The 18,483-nt window shown below is 35.4% G+C and overlaps 1 protein-coding gene across 1 annotated transcript in view; it reads left to right on the forward strand.

The window, feature by feature from the left end:
• Positions 1-18,483, forward strand: part of kdr (kinase insert domain receptor (a type III receptor tyrosine kinase)) — a 32,998-nt gene that overhangs the window by 10,598 nt on the left and 3,917 nt on the right. The window contains exons 9-27 of the mRNA XM_051138977.1: positions 473-642; positions 750-906; positions 3,880-3,991; positions 4,163-4,271; positions 4,371-4,715; positions 4,933-5,079; positions 6,674-6,805; positions 9,896-10,002; positions 10,422-10,557; positions 12,621-12,725; positions 12,817-12,930; positions 13,168-13,256; positions 13,513-13,681; positions 15,348-15,439; positions 15,532-15,654; positions 15,751-15,862; positions 15,939-16,038; positions 16,310-16,415; positions 18,272-18,414. Coding sequence (XP_050994934.1) covers positions 473-642; positions 750-906; positions 3,880-3,991; positions 4,163-4,271; positions 4,371-4,715; positions 4,933-5,079; positions 6,674-6,805; positions 9,896-10,002; positions 10,422-10,557; positions 12,621-12,725; positions 12,817-12,930; positions 13,168-13,256; positions 13,513-13,681; positions 15,348-15,439; positions 15,532-15,654; positions 15,751-15,862; positions 15,939-16,038; positions 16,310-16,415; positions 18,272-18,414 — 2,568 coding nt within the window. The remainder of the gene's footprint in view (positions 1-472; positions 643-749; positions 907-3,879; positions 3,992-4,162; positions 4,272-4,370; positions 4,716-4,932; positions 5,080-6,673; positions 6,806-9,895; positions 10,003-10,421; positions 10,558-12,620; positions 12,726-12,816; positions 12,931-13,167; positions 13,257-13,512; positions 13,682-15,347; positions 15,440-15,531; positions 15,655-15,750; positions 15,863-15,938; positions 16,039-16,309; positions 16,416-18,271; positions 18,415-18,483) is intronic.

An 18,483-nucleotide genomic window follows, 5' to 3' on the forward strand; every position in this document is an offset into this window, starting at 1 on the left:
AATGTACGTCTTTATATATTTCTATTTCTGGGCAATTCACATAAAACAAATTAAATGATTAAAATAAATATTACAACCAGATTAACCACTTAATTGTAGAAAAAAATCTACAATTATTATAATATCTTAATCTTTAATTTTCATTTGATTAAAAATAAATAAATGTTTAATGCCTTCATTTGATTATCAGAAAGATTAAAACTCAAAACTCAAAAAAGAAGAAAGAAAAAGATTGCAGGGCCCTATTGTTCAAAATGTTGAAATGGAGAGTTTTGGACTCTTTTTTTCACTGAAATAAGTGTTTTTGTTTTATTCAGAGAGTACTGAAAAAAGTACTGTTCGGTACCAGCACCCCTGCCCCATTCATCCTCCTCCCCCTACCCCCTCAAAGCTGTGAACCTAGGGGAAACACTGATAATATTATATTATAATATACATTTAATGTGCCTATAAATCGCTCTTTTCTATCCAGGTATAAGAATGATCAGCCGATATTGAAGGAAGAGTACAGAATGAAGCCCAACAGAGGATCTCTCACTATATATGGTGTTACAGAGAAGGATGCTGGGAATTACACTGTTGTCATGACAAATAAGATTACCAAGGAGGAGCAGAGAAGGACATTTCAACTATTGGTTAATGGTAGTGAATCTCTTCTCTTCTCTTCTCTTGTCTTCTCTTCGCTTCGCTTCGCTTCGCTTCGCTTCTCTTCTCTATTAGTCTGTTAACTTGTGTGTTTATATGTACAGTTCACCCTAAGATCTTTGAGAAGGAAGTGCCGTTGGATCGAGATGTTCATATGTACGGCAGTAGCCCTACACTCAGATGCACAGCTAGTGGAGGATCCAGCCCTGTCACAATACAGTGGCAGTGGATGCCCAGAGAGGACTGCCCAGTCAGATTTCTGTAAGTCATCTCACATGATTTTATGCTGTGTTCTTGTTTTGCTTCAAATGTAACCTGTCTAATGCAGCCAAGAATGTAGACTGCAAAAAAAAAATAAAAAATTACTCACCCTCATGTCGTTCCAAACCCGTAAGACCTTAATTCATTTTGAGAACACAAATTAAGATATTTTTAATGAAACCCAAGAGGTTTCTGATCCTGCATAGACAGTAATGCAACTGACACATTCAAGGCCCAGAAAGGTAGTAAGGATATTGATAAAATAGTCCATGTGACATCAATGATTCAACTGTAATGTTAGGAAGCTACGACAATACTTTTTGTGCACAAAGAAAACAAAAATAATGACTTTAACGAAAAGGTCTTATGAGTCTGGAATGACTTGAGGGTGAGTAATTAATGACAGAATTTGCATTTTTGGGTGAACTATCCCTTTAAGTTGATGATAATATCATTAGTCATTGTTTTGTTGACAAAATACGCACCAAATAAGAATGCTTGCATGTCCTTGTTTGCCCAGTGCTTTGGCATGTTTGTGTGGTTGGATTAATCTATTCATTCCAAGAGAAGACTTATCAGGACTGTGCTAGCATATTTGTTCCTGGTGTTCAAGTGTGTCCCACAGTGCCAATTCATTAGCATGTTGTGCTCCAAATGGGCATTCATCCTGAAACAACTCTTGTGATTGAGCCAGCCAGTATGACTGCTGTGGTTAGAGAGAACTGTGATACTAAGAAATCAGCTCCTGTGAGTTTTAGTTAAATTGTGAGTTTGATTGGCAGTCTGTATTCACAGAACATCATTTCCAAGGATGTTGTGATCATGTAATGAGTGCTCAGGGCCAAGCATCACGCGAGGCCTTATCTTCAGATTGCACCCTCACCTACTTCCGTAGTCCTCATCACAACTTCCTGTTGTTCTAAAAGCAGACGCATTCAAATCCCGTGTCCTTGATAAAACATGAAAATAACACGTCTGTCACTGCGTCCTACTAACAAGAGTTCACCCTCGTCCTCACCTTTCATTACAGCTTTTATGTGTCCTATTTTTGTGTTTGTCTTTTTTTCCATCTCTTTTTCCTATTTCCGCTCTTTCTCTGTCTCGTCTCCCGTGGCTGACCTACATGAGGTGCTGATGTCTAACCCAAGTCTATACCTGATGTCTGTTTATTGACATTTATAATAATTCTCATTCCGCATAAATATGTGTGACAGAAGACAGAGAGAGGAACACAGTCATAGGATGATCTAAATTTAGACAGTTAATAATAGGTGCATTGTTGTTGTTTTGCATTGTCCGTATGGTGTTTTCTGTTCCTGCTGGAGATGTTTATTTCTGTCTGCGTGTTCATTTTTGAGATATGGATAGTCATGTCCTCAAAATGCTTAAAAATATAATGTATATAAAAAATATATATAAAATATAAAAATAAAAAATATACATATTTAAGGAATCAAGTGCGTTTATAAGGAATCAGGCAAGGGAAGCAGTACCTTCTCATAAAATTAGATTAGAAAAAAAATTGTAGTACAAAAGTAAAACAACACAAATATTACAAAATATGACATTAATCACTTAAATCACCCATAATGAAAAATTATTACAGTGGAAGTATGCGTCTCTCTCTCGTCTCCTCCGAGTCCACATAGAAAAGTTCAAAGCACAAAGGAAAGAGATATTGATGTGTAGTGTATTAAATTACGTTTATTGAGCCTTTTCTTTTAAAGGGGTCATCAGATGCAAAGTTCACTTTTTCATGTTGTTTGAACATTAATGTGTTGGCAATGTATGTACAAATCTACCCTATAATGATAAAAATCCATGCAGTGGTTTTTAATTAATCTGTAAAAATAATATCCCCTTTTTCAAATCGAGCCTTTCTCAGATGCCTGCTGGTGTGGCGTCACACCCACAGAGGCCGCTCCCAGAATAGTTGATTGACATGAGCGTCTTACCTCAGATCAGCTGTAACAGTCCGACCTCTATTGTTTCAGTGCCGGAGCAGGGATGTAAATTAGACAAGAATATCTCAGATTGAGCGATTGAGGTGTTGTGTTGCTGGATGTAATAATGAACATAGTGGTCGTCATTTACTCCCGACATCTGAGCCGCTGAAGATGCAGTGGATTACGTTTGTTTGTGAAGGGAATGCGCCTCCCAATCTGCATAAATGCATCTATGTTCATGCAAATCATTCATGATCCAGCTTCAGTTACAGCAGAAGTGAGTATCTGCCTTGTCTGACGATACCCGATCCGGCAGAAAATGCCAGTATCGGAGCCGATACCGATACTGAGTATCAGATCAATCCATCCCTACAATAAATCCTGCCTCTTGTGTTCGTGCATGTTCCACATTTGCGAATCAGTCTGAATAAACAATATAATGGCGTTAATGGAATGACTAATAAAAAAAAGTAAGTAACATTAAACAACTCACACACTTAGATATAACCACTTTGTTACGTCAAAATAACACTTAAAGTGGCCTGAAAACATGATCTGTGGGAGTTTTTAGTGAGTAATCAGCTTGACGAAATGTCTGTGATTAATATTTAGAATCAGAATCTGAATCAGAAGGAGCTATTAAAAACTATTAAAAAGCATAGCTGAACAAAAGTTCAGAAATAAAAAAATATTGTTTAAATTGTTACTGCTTTGAGTTATTATTTTGGAATAAATGTAAAATGCTTAAAAACACCAACATGATGAGATTCATATTTGGTGTTAATAAATAGAATATTGATTACATTGTTCATATAAAAATATCAAATATAATGTAATTGTTTTTTTCTCTTTTTCTGATAGTGGAAGTAATGTTTTTTAACCAAGAAAATGTGACTGGGACATGAATTTACGTTTGATTAAAAAAACTGAGGATTTTGCATAAACTTTCTGCATTATTTTTAGTATTTTATGAGATTTTATGAATGCACAATAACTGGTAAATCATATTATTATGTGTTATTCACAGACCTAAGTCAGAACAAAGTGTGGTTAAGTGTGACAAGTGGAGGGAGATTTCAAACAACACAGGGAAGAATACCATCATCAGCCCCACATCTGTCATTGAACGCTCTCTGAAGGTAACCATCAATTCCAGCATGTGTTCAGCTCAGCCTATTTCACTAGTGCTCTGAGTCTTTTGGACCCCACTGCATTAATAGTTAAACTTGGTGAATTTGGTTATAATTATATTTTTAAAATCATCCACTGCTTTCGATGCTGTTTTGATGATCCGTTCATTCTCCTAATAGACCATCAGCACACTGAAGATCCAGAAAGCAGTTGATCATGCTCTCTACAGGTGCATTGCCTCCAATAAGATGGGAATAGAAGAGCGGGTCATTGTGTTTCAAGTAGCTCGTGAGTGCCTCCAAACCCTGACACAGTCTCCACTCTACATCGCAATCGAATTTTAAGAAGTGTTCAAATCCAGACTTTTGACGTTTGTCTTCCTCACAGGTTTCCTCAACCTAAGCATCCTCCCTTCCAGCAACCCTATTGAGGGAGAGGATGTGGTAATGCGCTGTGTAGCCGATCGACTGCTGTACTCTAACTTGCGTTGGTATCGGGTAACAAACATGGCCAACCTTGATGCCTCTCCAGCAGCCGTGCCCTGCGACACCCTTACCCTGTCACCTCTCTACCAGACCAATGTGACCATATCAGGCCTGCAGGGCACCAATGCAACACTGGACCTGCCCATACCCAATGCCACATTGATGGACCAAGGCCTGTACGCTTGCCAAGTGGAAAACGTGGGCACCAGTGAGAGAACTTGCTTACTGCACAATCTGAGACTCAGAGGTTAGTCCTTTGATTTACATTGAGTGTTTTCAGTAAACTTGTCATTATTTGTGTAATTTCATTTGTTGGTGATGCTAGTGTTGCAAAAATTGCACACTTTATGGACTATACTGTATTTAGCTCTATCACTCAATGTGCTAAATTCAGATGAGATATATTGAAGAAATCTTGTGCAAGCTTCAGTATACATCACAGATCAGTTTATATCTTTGTGCAGCTCTTGAGATGTCAAGAATTGTGACTAATCTGACTGACCAGAGAGTGAACGTGAGTGACTCTACCACTCTAGTGTGTGAAGTGTCCGGCACACCAACACCTACTGTAGTTTGGACTAAAGACAACCAGACTGTCACAGAAGGATCAGGTGAGCAAAATAAAACATTTATCCACCTTTTTCAACATGAAAGTAAGCCTATGGGTGAGAGATCTGGTTCATTAGCTGCTATGTGGAAGTAACAAGAAGAATAACAACGTGCAGTAAACGGTAAAAATGCTTGCACTTTAAATCACTGTGATCATAATTAAGATAAGGGATGCATGATATTATCAGAATGGTATTGGAATGGGCCAAAAATGTCTTTAAATGTAAATATCGGCATTTGGCCAATATGAAAAATTATGCCGATATGTCTTGCCAATAAGAGGAATAACTCACATGTGCTCAGGGTGTGATAGTGATTAGATCACCTTAGCAGTGTCGCTCATTCTTGAAGGAAAGTTTTGCCTGAATGATGATTAGAGTCACTGTTTTGGATCACTGCATTTAATCTGAGATAAATGCCATAGAGTAAACAGTAATTGCTTGTGCAGTGGCAGCAGCAGCAGTCGACCCCAGGTCCTAACACCTGTTCGATAAGAAGTTTTAATTTTGTAGGGGGCGCTGTTGGCCTACTTCTGAAAAAATGAAAGCAAAATACACAAATAACTTATCAACTGTGTTTCTCATTAAATAAAGCAGTAATTGATGTCATAAAATCATGAGTATGTTTTGATTTAAAGGTCAGAAGCTATAGCTTACATGAATTTAGAAGAAGTCCCAAACATGACATTTGTAAATTAAATAATTTTATATATATACTGATTTATTTATTAATGTGTATTTTTTTTTTAATTAATTATGAACTTTGAGAGATTTTCAGAATTTTAACAACTCTTTAGACCATCTACAAATGTTGAATCCTAAAATAAAATGGTAAGGTTACCACTGCATCTTTCTGAAAAAAAAAAAAAAAAAATGCAGCGATTTATATACAGTTTATTTATAGTTAATTTCAAAGCATCAGTGTACTGTCATTATAAAATAACTTCAATATTGTTTATTTAATTCTAACAAATAACCAAAATGAAAAATAATTTGCATATAATTTCCACTCAGAAGAACTTGGTGTTGTTTACAAACAAAAGGAAATATATCGGCATCGGCATTGGTTATCGGCCAAATGAATTGAAAAATATCAATGTTGGATATCGATATTTTTGTTGGATATCGGCAAAAATCCAATATCATGCATCCCTTATTAAGACAATACATTAAAATAATACGGTAAGACACCAATTTGCAATATCACACAGCAAAACAAGCTGTTTTGTACTGTTTTGTAGATGAGACTGGAAGCCAGACCCATACAATTTACAAATGTCCGCGCTCACTCTTAATAAGGTGGAATAGAATTACAAAAATATTGTAGGTCCAAGAATAAGCAACTCTCTTTATATTCACAGTTTTATCAATTCACAGTTGCCTTAGGGCTAGATACACAGCTTTTACATGGATTTTTGCACAATTTTTGCTTAAATAAAGTTAAACGTTATATTAACATTAAATGCAGCTTTAATAAGCTATGTCTATCTGAGCCTTACAATTAATTATAACCTGTTGCAGTCAGGTGTATATTCATTGATATTAAATAATATTTAATGATTTTGAGTAAAATCATGTTTTTCTGTTTTGTGTTCAGGTGTGATTCTGAAACGGTCAAATCGTGTCTTAACCATCCAGCGGGTGAAAAAAGAGGACAGTGGTCTTTACATATGTACGGCCTGTAACCAGCAGGGCTGTGACTCTCACGAGGCTCACGTCTCTGTAGATGGTGAGTGTGTAAACAAAGCTTATTGCTCGATTTTTTGTTATTTTATTGGTTTGTAGGAGATTAAAAGAAAGGGTAGCTAGGACAAAAACATTTTCCTTGTGAAGTATAGTTGGCTTTTGAAAGAATTTCTTATGCTTACCAAGGCTTCATTTATTTAATCATTAAAACAAAATCTATTTTCAAATGTAATTTCTTCCTGCAAATCATTACTTCAGTGCCATTTTCTCATGCTGATTTGGTGCTCAAGCAATATTTCTTATTATTATCAATGCTGAAAACAAAAGAACAGCATTTATTTAAAACAGAAATATTTTGCAGCATTATAATGTCTTTATTGTCATTTTTGATCAATTTAATGCGGCTTTGCTGTCATTTATGAATTGACATGTAAAACATCACGTAGTAGCCACACTATTAAAGACCCCATTTTAAGAGGATTCATTGTCATGGTTGTGAGGCGAGCTCAGTCTCCCACTGACTTTTATCCCCATTGAGATTTTGTCGTAATCAAGGGCTTGTGGCAAAAATAGCTCTCCTTTTAGTCTGTCAGGAAGGGGGCTCTGTTAGTGTACATCCTTTGGGGAGTGCTAAATGAAAACAAAGCAAAATCCCAGAACACAAAAGAAGAGAGGGGACGTCCCACCCTCTCTCTCTCTCTATATCACTTTCTGTCACACACAATTTTTTTTCCTGTCACTTACATCTTTGTATGGTTCCGCCTCTTGCCTCACACACATAAAGGACAGTGAACGCAAAGGCACACAGATAACAGAGACATACTCAGTGTGTACGTGACTCGCTTCTCAGCATGACTGGTTCTTGTTGTCATTGCAAAGGCGACTATCAGGCGACTGTCACGTTCACTAACAGCCCTGTTCCCACATAGAGTAAAAGATAGGAAGAGAGAGAGAAATAAAGTAAATCCTATAGTGATCCACTGAGCAGCTGCATGTTGTAATATAGAAAAGAGAGCATGGTACTTTTCCATCTGATGTGATTTGGCTCTTGCTAGTCTTATTTTGATTGGATGAAATTTCAGGTCAGCAAACAATTCACATTCCTTACACTTGTAACCATGAAACACACCCAGTAGCATGCAAATATTTCCTGTAAACTAGGTTCTTCCAGGCAATTTTTGCCTCACTGTGCTATTAATATAAACTAAAGAAGCGTTTTTCAAGTTCCTCCCCAAAATAAAATATTTATCAGGTTATATTGACTTTTCTAATGATTTTTTTTTTTGCTAAATTCATACCAAACAGAAACACAGATATGTCAGTTCATGTGTTGTCTTTAATATTAATTTTAATTAAAATATTTAGAGATGTTGTTGTTATGATATTATTGTATTGTTATTATATCTTTCTGTCATTCATCTATCAGTCATTCTATCTATCATTCTTAGGGTGGCCACCTGGCAATAGATCTGTTGCGGGACATAGATGTGATTTTGCGGGACACTTGTGAGACAGATACATTTTCTACTGTTATGCTGTGTAAATACTGATTACATCCGTTATCATATGCGCTGATTTATATTTCTGAGTGCACACATGCAAGCGATAGAAAGCGTGTCTTTTTTATGAGAGTAAAGAGAATCCACCTAGATCACTTGATGAGGTCCTCAAATTCTTTGCGCGGAAACTATGCCGCAAAAAGAATAAATAATAAGCTTTCTTAAAAAGGCAAAAGAACGCACTGACGTTTTCATAATATGATAATTAAAAACCAACAGACTGATGAAAATGCAGGACACTTTCTCAATATGCGACGTGCGGGACAAGGGGTAAAAATGCTGTGCTGTACAACGCAAAGCGGGAAAGGTGGTCACCCTAATCGTTCTATCTGTCATTGTTCTATCATTCTGTCTATTGTTCTATTGTTTCCATCTATCTATCTATCTATCTATCTGTCTGTCTGTCTGTCTGTCTGTCTGTCCGTACGTCCGTCCGTCCATCGTTCTATTGTTCTATCTATCGTTCTGTCTATTGTTCTATGTGTCATTCTATCTGTCATTGTACTGTTCCATCCATCGATCCATGGTTCTGTCTGTCGTTTTATCGTTCTGTCTATTGTTCTATCTGTCATTCTATCAGTCGTTGTATTGTTCCATCCACCCGTCCATCTATCCGTCCATCCACCCATCCATCATTCATCCATCCATCCATCCATCCATTGTTTTATCATTCTATCATTCTGTCTATTCTGTCGTTGTTTGTTCCATCCATCCATTCATCATTCTATCGTTATATCTGTCTGTTGTTCTAACTGTCGTTCTATGTCGTTGTATTGTTCCATCCATCTGTCCATCATTCTATCTGTCATTATATCGTTATATCTGTCTATTGTTCTAACTGTCGTTCTGTTGTTCCATTGTTCCATCCATCCATCCATCGTTCTATCTATCGTTATATCGTTATATCTGTCTATTGTTCTATCTGTCGTTGTATTGTTCGATCCACCTGTACATCTATGCGTCCATCCACCCATCCATCATTCATCCATCCATTGTTCTATTGTTCTATTTATCATTCTATCTGTCCTTGTATTGCTCCATCCACCCATCCATACATTCATCATTCTATCGTTGTATTGTTCCATCCATCCATCCATCCATCCATCCATCATACCATCCATTGTTCTATCGTTATATCTATCTATTGTTCTATCTGTCGTTCTGTCTGTTGTTGTATTGTTCCATCCACTTGTCCATCTATGCGTCCATCCACCCATCCATCATCTATCCATCCATCGTTCTATCATTCTATCGTTCAATTTGTCTATTCTATCTGCCGTTGTATTGTTCCATCCATCCATCATCCATCATTCTATCTATCGTTCAGTTTGCCTATTCTATTCTGTTTAGTCTATTCTGTTTTATTGTTCCATCCATCCATTGTTCTATTGTTCTATCTATTGTTCTATCTGTATATTTTATCTGTCGTTGTATTGTTCCATCCACCTATCCATCCATCCTTCGCTCTGTTCTATCTGTCTATCGTTCTATGCATCCAATTAATTTTGGTTAATTTTGTGTGTTTTTGTCGTCTTTTTTGTGATTTGTGATTGATCATGTGACCCATCTCACAGGTGCAGAAGAAAAGATGAATGTGGAATTGATCATGCCTATTGGTGCCGTGGTCATCGCCATGTTCCTCTGGCTCCTCATCGTCTTCGTCATCCGTAACAGGAAACGGGTAACATTCCATCTCTTTCCCTTTTCCTCATTTACTTCCCCTCTCTCATTTACACGCACAGGCACACACTCCACTCTCCTGACTGATCTGAACTGACTACCCGGACATGGCTTACGTCGTCTCTATTGTACGCTCAGCCCACATTCTGCTGCGATGCGTCACGTACACCGGGCAGCCGTGGGCCCTTGTCCTGCTGTACCCCAGCCTTAATTCTGCCTCTGAGTATGATAGTGGCTTCCAGAAACTCATTAGTGGGTGTCTTGATAATGAGGGCTTGATACTGAGAGACTCAAGCAGGACAAAGTTGGAGGTCTTGCGCTGTGTTTGTCATTCAGTCGTGCTCTTTCTCTCCTTTTGACTCTCATCCCATTTTGTCATACACTCAACCTTTCTATCTTTTCCTCTTCCCTCTCTCACAGCCTAATGAAGGAGATCTGAAAACTGGCTACCTGTCAATGATTCTGGACTCAGATGATATGCCAATGGATGAGCACTGTGAGAGACTGACCTATGATGCAAACAAGTGGGAATTCCCACGTGATAGACTCAAGCTAGGTAAGACTTGGATAAACCTGAAAAATAAAACAAAAGAAACATACCTAAATACCCAGGGGTTAAACTAACCAGGAACAATCCAGAATGGCTTCTCCAATTTTTTATGTAAATAAATAAATAAATAAATAAAAACATACATACATACATACATAAAATAAAATAAAATATATATTTTTTCATGCTTCAGTTCAATAGAAACTTTCTGTTTTCATTTAATGACTGTACCTGTTTAACACAACCATTATATTACATTTACATTCTTTTGTTAATGAAAGACCCTGTTAGATGTAACATATTTGTCTAGAATGGAAAACCTGTTACTGTACCTACAATAACTGATTTGCAGTAGCATTTGTTTTTTATTTGTTTTTATTTTTTATTTTTTTTTAATTTGCAGTATTTGTTTGTGCTGGGGCTGCTAACATTAGATGCAAGAATGTACCACTGGATCCAAGTATACTATGTAACAGACTTTAGTGATATGTTTTCATTTATCTATATAACATGCATTTAGTTAGTTAGTTAGTTAGTTAGTCAGTTACTTAATTAGTTGGTTATTTAGTTTTTTGGTTTATTGGAATCATATTTATTCATTTATTTATTATCTATATTACATATCTATATTAGTCTGTGGTATTTATTTGTTTACTTATTTATTTATTATACTTGTTTGCTATTTACCAGGCTTCAGTAATATTTTTATATTTATCTATATTTATCTGTTGTATTTATTTATTTATTTTGCTTGCTTACCAGGCTTCAGTGATATTTTTATATTTGTCTATATGTATCTGTCGGATTTATTTATTTATTTATGTTTGTATGTATTTAATTAATTTATTTCGCTTACTATTTACAAGGCTTCAGTTTTTTTTTTTTTTTTTTTTTTTTTTTTTGTATTTATCTATATTTATCTGTTGTATTTATTTATTTATTTTGCTTGCTTATCAGGCTTCAGTGATATTTTTATATTTATCTTTATCTGTTGTATTTATTTCTTTATTTGGCTTGCTTACTTACCAAGCTTCAGTGATATTTTTATATTTATCTATATGTATCTGTTGGTTTTATTTATTTATTTATTTTGCGTACTTGCTATTTACCAGGCATTAGTTGTTTTTCAATGTTTTTTTATATTTATATTTTTATCTGTTGTATTTATTTATTTATTTTGCTTGCTATCTTGCTTACCAGGCTTCAGTGATATTTTTATAGTTATCTATATGTATCTGTCAGATTTATTTATTTATTTATTTATTTGGCTTGCTTGCTTACCAGGCTTCAGTGATATTTTTATGTTTATCTATATATATATCTGTCGTCTTTATTTATTTATTTATTTAGCTTGCTTACTTACCAGGCTTCAGTGATGTTTTTATATTTAATTATAATCAGGCATTATTTATTTATGTATTTATTTAACTAGTTAGATATTTGGAGTTTTTTATATTTATATCTATATTTATTTATATATGTATATAATTTTAAATGAATGAATTCAGATTTTTGTTATTATTATTATTTTGAAATATTTTTCTTCATTTTTTAAGCAAATATATGCATTTAGTACCATCATAACCAGTGTTGCCAAGTCTGTGGTTTTCCCGTGGGCTTCTTTAACACTGTTGCAGTGGGTTGTTTTTCATGTCAGTGCTTTGAAGCGACCCAAATAATGTCATATTTAAACCCTGAAATCTGAATTTTACCAGGGGAACCCCACCAAAAAACGTGTATTTTACCCCTTGGAATGCAAAAATGAAGCATTAAGCAATCGTGAAATGCGATTAGGCTAGTTTTGGGCTAGTTTTGAGTAGCAATTGGACATGTTTTATTGTAAAAACCTGGCAACCCTGATCATAACTGTGTGCCAGAATGTCATGCAAAATATTGCGCATGTTTTTTCTTCTTGGGGGTGGAGTGCTATCATAAATTGTCTAGAATCACCATCAGATTTTAGGCTTCCAACATCTTTAAAGTCCCAATTTAACCTCTGTAAACAGGTAAAATATTTGCACAAAAATGTTACTAATGTGTTCACAAATGTGTAATACTATGTTTCCCAGGAGAGCCGCTGGGCAGAGGGGCATTTGGTCAAGTTGTGGAGGCGACCGCATATGGTATTGAGAAGGCCACCACCTGTACTACAGTAGCAGTGAAGATGCTTAAGGGTATGAGGTGTCTGTTCACTTGCCTTAATAAACTGACTGCACATATCTTTCATGTAACACAACTGACTGCAGCATTATCAATCTCCAACAGAGGGCGCTACCACCAGTGAGTACCGCGCTCTAATGTCTGAGCTGAAGATCCTCATCCATATTGGTCACCATCTCAATGTAGTCAACCTTCTAGGAGCCTGCACCAAACCAGGAGGTGAGAATCCTTTTAAAACACCCAAACATTGATGGAAATGACTTATGTAGTCATTTCCTTCCTGTGGAGTTTGCTGCATGTTTTGTTCAATAGGAAGTAAGTGAATGTTTGAATGTACAGTCATAGTAAGAAATGTGTCAGTAATGCCACAAAGTGGTTGTGCATTGTTAAAAAGAACCCAGTGTGCCCACATTAAAGGCCTTTCCTCTTCTTCCTCTCTCTTTCCTGCTTCTCCAGGACCCTTGATGGTGATTGTAGAGTACTGTAAACACGGCAACCTCTCCAGCTATTTAAAAAGCAAGCGAGGAGAGTACAGTCCCTACAAGGTAAATTCCATCATAACCTGGTGCAACTAGTAAAGTCAGGCTGTGATGTGGTTTTGAAGATCTCAGGTCCTCCTTTTAACAATCTCCTCTGATGTGGTCAGATTGATTCAGGAGTCTTATGTAAGAAATTGGCCAACAGCCAACTGTAAGGCCTTTAAAGGTTGAAGGTTGTTATGAAGTGTACTGTACCTGACGTGTTGATACTTCTTGAGGCTGACAACAACGGAAACTGATCTACACGTGTCTTGTTTTTCAGAAGCGAACACCACGGATGGCGTGCAGGAGGGAGGTGCAGCAGGAAGAGGATTTGAATGAGGGGGATCTGGGTCTGGGAACCAGCAGTCGACTGGACATCTGCACCGGCACCGCCGTGTGCACCAGGATGGGAGAACAGGCCTCCACCACTCAGCTGCAGGATGAACAAGGTAGAGAACATGAAGCACATATTTAGGTCATGAAATACATTTGGAAATTATAAAATAAAAAAATAAAACCCAGCAAATTTTTTATTATTGATAGTAATTATTGTAATTATTTTGCAGCTTCAGTGAGCTCATTACCAACATGAAATATCTGTATTTTTAAAAATAATTTGTCACACTGTAAATTAATGAAAATTAAATTAAAATTAACTGGAAAACATAAATAGATAAACAAAATGATAATTGTATTATTAATAACAGTTTTTCTTAATATTAGGCAGCTTTAATGCGCTCATATTATTTGTGAGAATAGATTAAATATTTTTACTTTTAAATTTCTTAATGTGAATTAAAAAGTACATATGAAATTAACTGTTTAATATAAATAAATATATAAACAGCATAATTATTAATAATTATTCAATTTATTAGGTGAGAAATTTAAAAATGAATTACACTGTAAATTAATTCAAAATAAAAAAGTAAATAAAAATATAATTACCTACAAAGAAAATAATAACAAATAATAAATAAACACTATATTTCTGTATTGTTAATAATAATTATTCTAATTATTCTAATATGAGCTCATTTGTCATAGTGTAAGTTAATAAATATAAAATTAATTGCAAAACATAAATAAATAAACAGAATGATTATTGTATTATTAATAACAATTATTCTAAATATTTAATGAATATTTGAAAAAATAGATAGAAAATATTTTGTGATGTCACACTATAAATTAAAAAGTACATATAACATTAACTGCAGAATATAAATAAATGTAATAACAGCATAATTATTTTATTAATAATTATTCTATTTATTATGTAGCTTTAATGAGCTCATAGTATTTGAGAAAATAGATGGAATATTTGTACTTTTAAAAGTAATTAGTCACACTGTAAATTAATTAAAAAATAGAATTGCAAAGAACATAGTAATAAAAAAGTAAATAAAATAAACAGTATATTTATGTATTATCAATAATTATTTTAATTATAAAGCAGCTTTAATTATTTTATATTATTTAAGAAACTACATTGAATATTTGTACTTATTAATTTATCACACTGTACATTAATAAAAAAAACTGCAAATAAACAGAATAATTATTATATTATTAATAACAATTATTCTAATTATTAGGCAACTTTAATGAACTCATAGATAGAATATTTGTACTTTAAAATTTTTTCAATTTGATTTGTCACGATTTGCCACTTTAAATTAAAAAGTACATATAATATTAACTGCAGAATATAAATAAATATATAAATATGATTACTTTATTAATAATTGTTCTGTCAATATTTATACTTTTAAAATGAATTGCACTGTAAATTAATAAAAAATTTAAAACAAATAAAAATAGAATTGCCTGCAAAGAAATGAATAATAAAAAATGTAAATAAAATAAACAGCATATTTCTGTATTGTTAATAATAATTTTTGTAATTATCAAGCAGCTTTAATGATCTCATAATATTTGAGAAACTTATAATTTATCATAATATAAATTAATAAACAAACACACAAATAAAAAGCATATATAAACAATTAAAGATGATTAAAACATTTACAGCACCCAAGATACAAACTTCACTTTCAACGGATATTAAATCTTCATATTACAATATACTATGTGTCAATTTCTCATGAATAGAGAGTTCAGATTGGGATCACCTGACGATGGAGGATCTCATCAGCTACAGCTTCCAGGTGGCCAAAGGCATGGAGTTTCTAGCCTCTCGAAAGGTAAAACTGAAACACACCACCAGGGTCTGCATGTGTGTATGCTTGCATACTTTAATCATGACCATTTACTTAATGCTTTTTTGTGTTTGTAGTGTATCCATCGGGACTTGGCAGCCAGAAACATCTTGCTTTCTGAAAACAGCGTGGTGAAGATATGTGACTTTGGACTGGCCAGAGACGTATATAAAGACCCTGATTATGTCCGCAAAGGAGATGTGAGGGACTCTCACTACACACATAAACAACTTCATTTCAGTTGTTCAGCAAAATAGACTCATTTATATTTGAGCATTTCCCATCTATCGTCCCAGGCTCGTCTTCCTCTGAAGTGGATGGCTCCAGAGACCATCTTCGACCGTGTGTATACCACACAGAGTGATGTCTGGTCATTTGGTGTGCTGCTCTGGGAGATCTTCTCACTTGGTATTGACATTTTCAGTGAGCTTATTAGAGAGAATAAATCTACTGTAGTCCTGATGGCCCATCTCCTTTGGTGCAGGTGCGTCTCCATACCCAGGTGTGTGCATTGATGAGTCTTTCTGCAGGCGGCTAAAAGAGGGAACCAGAATGAGAGCTCCAGACTACGCCACACCCGAGATGTAAATATACTTCACACTTTTAATATTTCCGTTAAATTGGAGGTCTGTGAAAATAAGGTTTTTGCAGTTCTGGAGATGCAAGTCATAGTGTTTTTAATGAAAAATGGGCATAAGTAGTAGTACCTACAATTTTTTTTAATTTTGCTGGAAATAGAGAACTACTTTCATACTGTTTACATAGCAGATGGACCCTATTCTTATTGTTGGAATGAGAGACGTAGCAACTGACTGAATCCTGAAAATCTTCTTTGTTAATGTGAAATTCTTCCAGATACCAGACCATGCTGGACTGCTGGCTTGATCGTCCCAAAGACAGGCCAACCTTTACACAGTTGGTTGAGCATCTAGGCAATCTGCTACAAGCTAGCGCTCAACAGGTTGGACTTGACTTTAAGTATATGTTTTGTCTCATTCAGGTGTTTTTGGTTGAAATGGCTAAATAAATGTATTTTTATTAACACTTTACAATAAGGTCATTTGTTAACAATAGTTAATGTATTAACTAACATGAACAAACAATGAACAATACATTTACTACACTATTTGTTAAAGGAACACTCCACTTTTTTTGAAAATAGGCTCATTTTCCAACTCCCCTAGAGTTAAACAGTTGAGTTTTACCGTTTTTGAATCCATTCAGCCCATCTCCGGGTCTGGCGGTAGCACTTTTAGCATAACTTAGCATAGATGGAATCCGATTAGACCGTTAGCATCTCGCTCAAAAATGACCAAAGAATTTCAAAATTTTCAAGTACTGCTCACTGCAGAGCCGAATGGCCTCCAGCTCCCCCTCTCTGGATGCCCAGCTCCACCTCTGTGTGAACGAATGGGTGGAGTTATGTTTAGGATAGGGTAAGGGGTAGGGTAAGGGGTAGGGTTAGGGTGTGGTTAGGTGTCTATCTCCATGTGATTAGGCTAGAGCTCCAGCTCCTCCCATTTGGCGAGCACCCTCTCAAAATTTTCCTATTTAAAAAAAAGATGGACGAAAAATGAAAAGGTGCGATTTTCTAGGTCGATATGGCTAGGCTAGGATTATTACACTGTAATACTCTCATTTCGCCGTGTTAATCAAGGAACTTTGCTGCCGTACCATGGGTGCAGCAGGCGCAATGATATTACGCAGCTGTCAACTCTGCCAGCTGCAACTCTGCATCTACAAAAACTTAGTGCCGGTCACTTTCAGGCGCTGCGTAATATCATTGCGCCTGCTGCACCCATGGTACGGCAGCAAGGTTCCTTGATTATTACACCGAAATGAGAGTATAGTTCCTAGCCATATAAAGGGATTTCCAGCACTAAAAATCGCTTGCTGTAGCTCTGCTACTAAATTTATTTAAAAATGGCTATCCCTGTACAGCTATGATCAGCTGTTTCTCTATCTTGGCTGAGCTTTCAATGTTGTTACGGGAAAGGATGAAGCTAATTGGTTGGTTCTTGCCACATGACCCTCGGTGCACTTGCGGCATTCTGAAAAGTTGAAATGTTTTTATCTCGATGCGGCGCGGACGCGCCTGAAAAACGAGCGCGTCGCACCGTGTGCGCGTTGCTTCCGTTATGAGTGCGGCTGCCACGTGTCTACATTTGAAATAATGAACTTGAGCGCGCAAAAGACGCGATATGTGAACGGCCCCTAAGCCTAGAAAATATATAGATACTATTATATTATTTCCTAATGTGTTTTTATTTTCAGTTTTCATTTTATTTTTAATATATAATTGTTTTTGTATTTCTAGTTACTAAATTTGTTTTTTAAAATTTTAGTACTCCAACTTATTTATTTCAGTCACTAAAGGCAACATTTATAATTTTTACCAACATTTGTTTAAGTTTAAATGTATCTGATATTTTGATTCAACTTTCTTTCAGCTTTCAGTTACTTTAAAAACACTTTTACCAAATGTAGTTACATGTAAGATTCAAGATATATTCTGTTGAAAAATATCTTATGCAGTTTCACATTTCATGTAACTTTTTGTTTAAGATATTTAGATTTTTTTATTGGAAAACAAGACAGAAATAGAAATGAAGTGACTTTATGCATTATGTAATGGAACATGGTTCCATTTGCCATGTGACAAATTTGAAATCTTTTAATTTAGAGGGATAGTTCACACAAAAGTGACATTTCTGTCATTAATTACTCTCCCTCATGTCATTTCAAACCCATAAGTGCATCTTCGGAACGCAAATTATGATAATTTTGATATTTTGATTTTTGTTGCCTGTGTTTTAGGATGGAAAGGACTATATTCCATTGACAAATGGAGAGATAGAAGAGGAATCGGGGGCTCCTCACCTCGGTGTGACATCTAAAAGAACATTCTATGCAGGCAACAAAGAGGCCCAGCTCCACTATGACAATGCTCCACCTCTGGGGTTAGTTACAATAACTTCTCCATCTGTTGTGTTTTTTTGTGCAGTTGACTCAAAACGAGTCATGTATTA

The sequence above is a fragment of the Labeo rohita genome, chromosome 20, assembly GCF_022985175.1.
Source record: "Labeo rohita strain BAU-BD-2019 chromosome 20, IGBB_LRoh.1.0, whole genome shotgun sequence".
Lineage (NCBI taxonomy): Eukaryota > Metazoa > Chordata > Actinopteri > Cypriniformes > Cyprinidae > Labeo > Labeo rohita.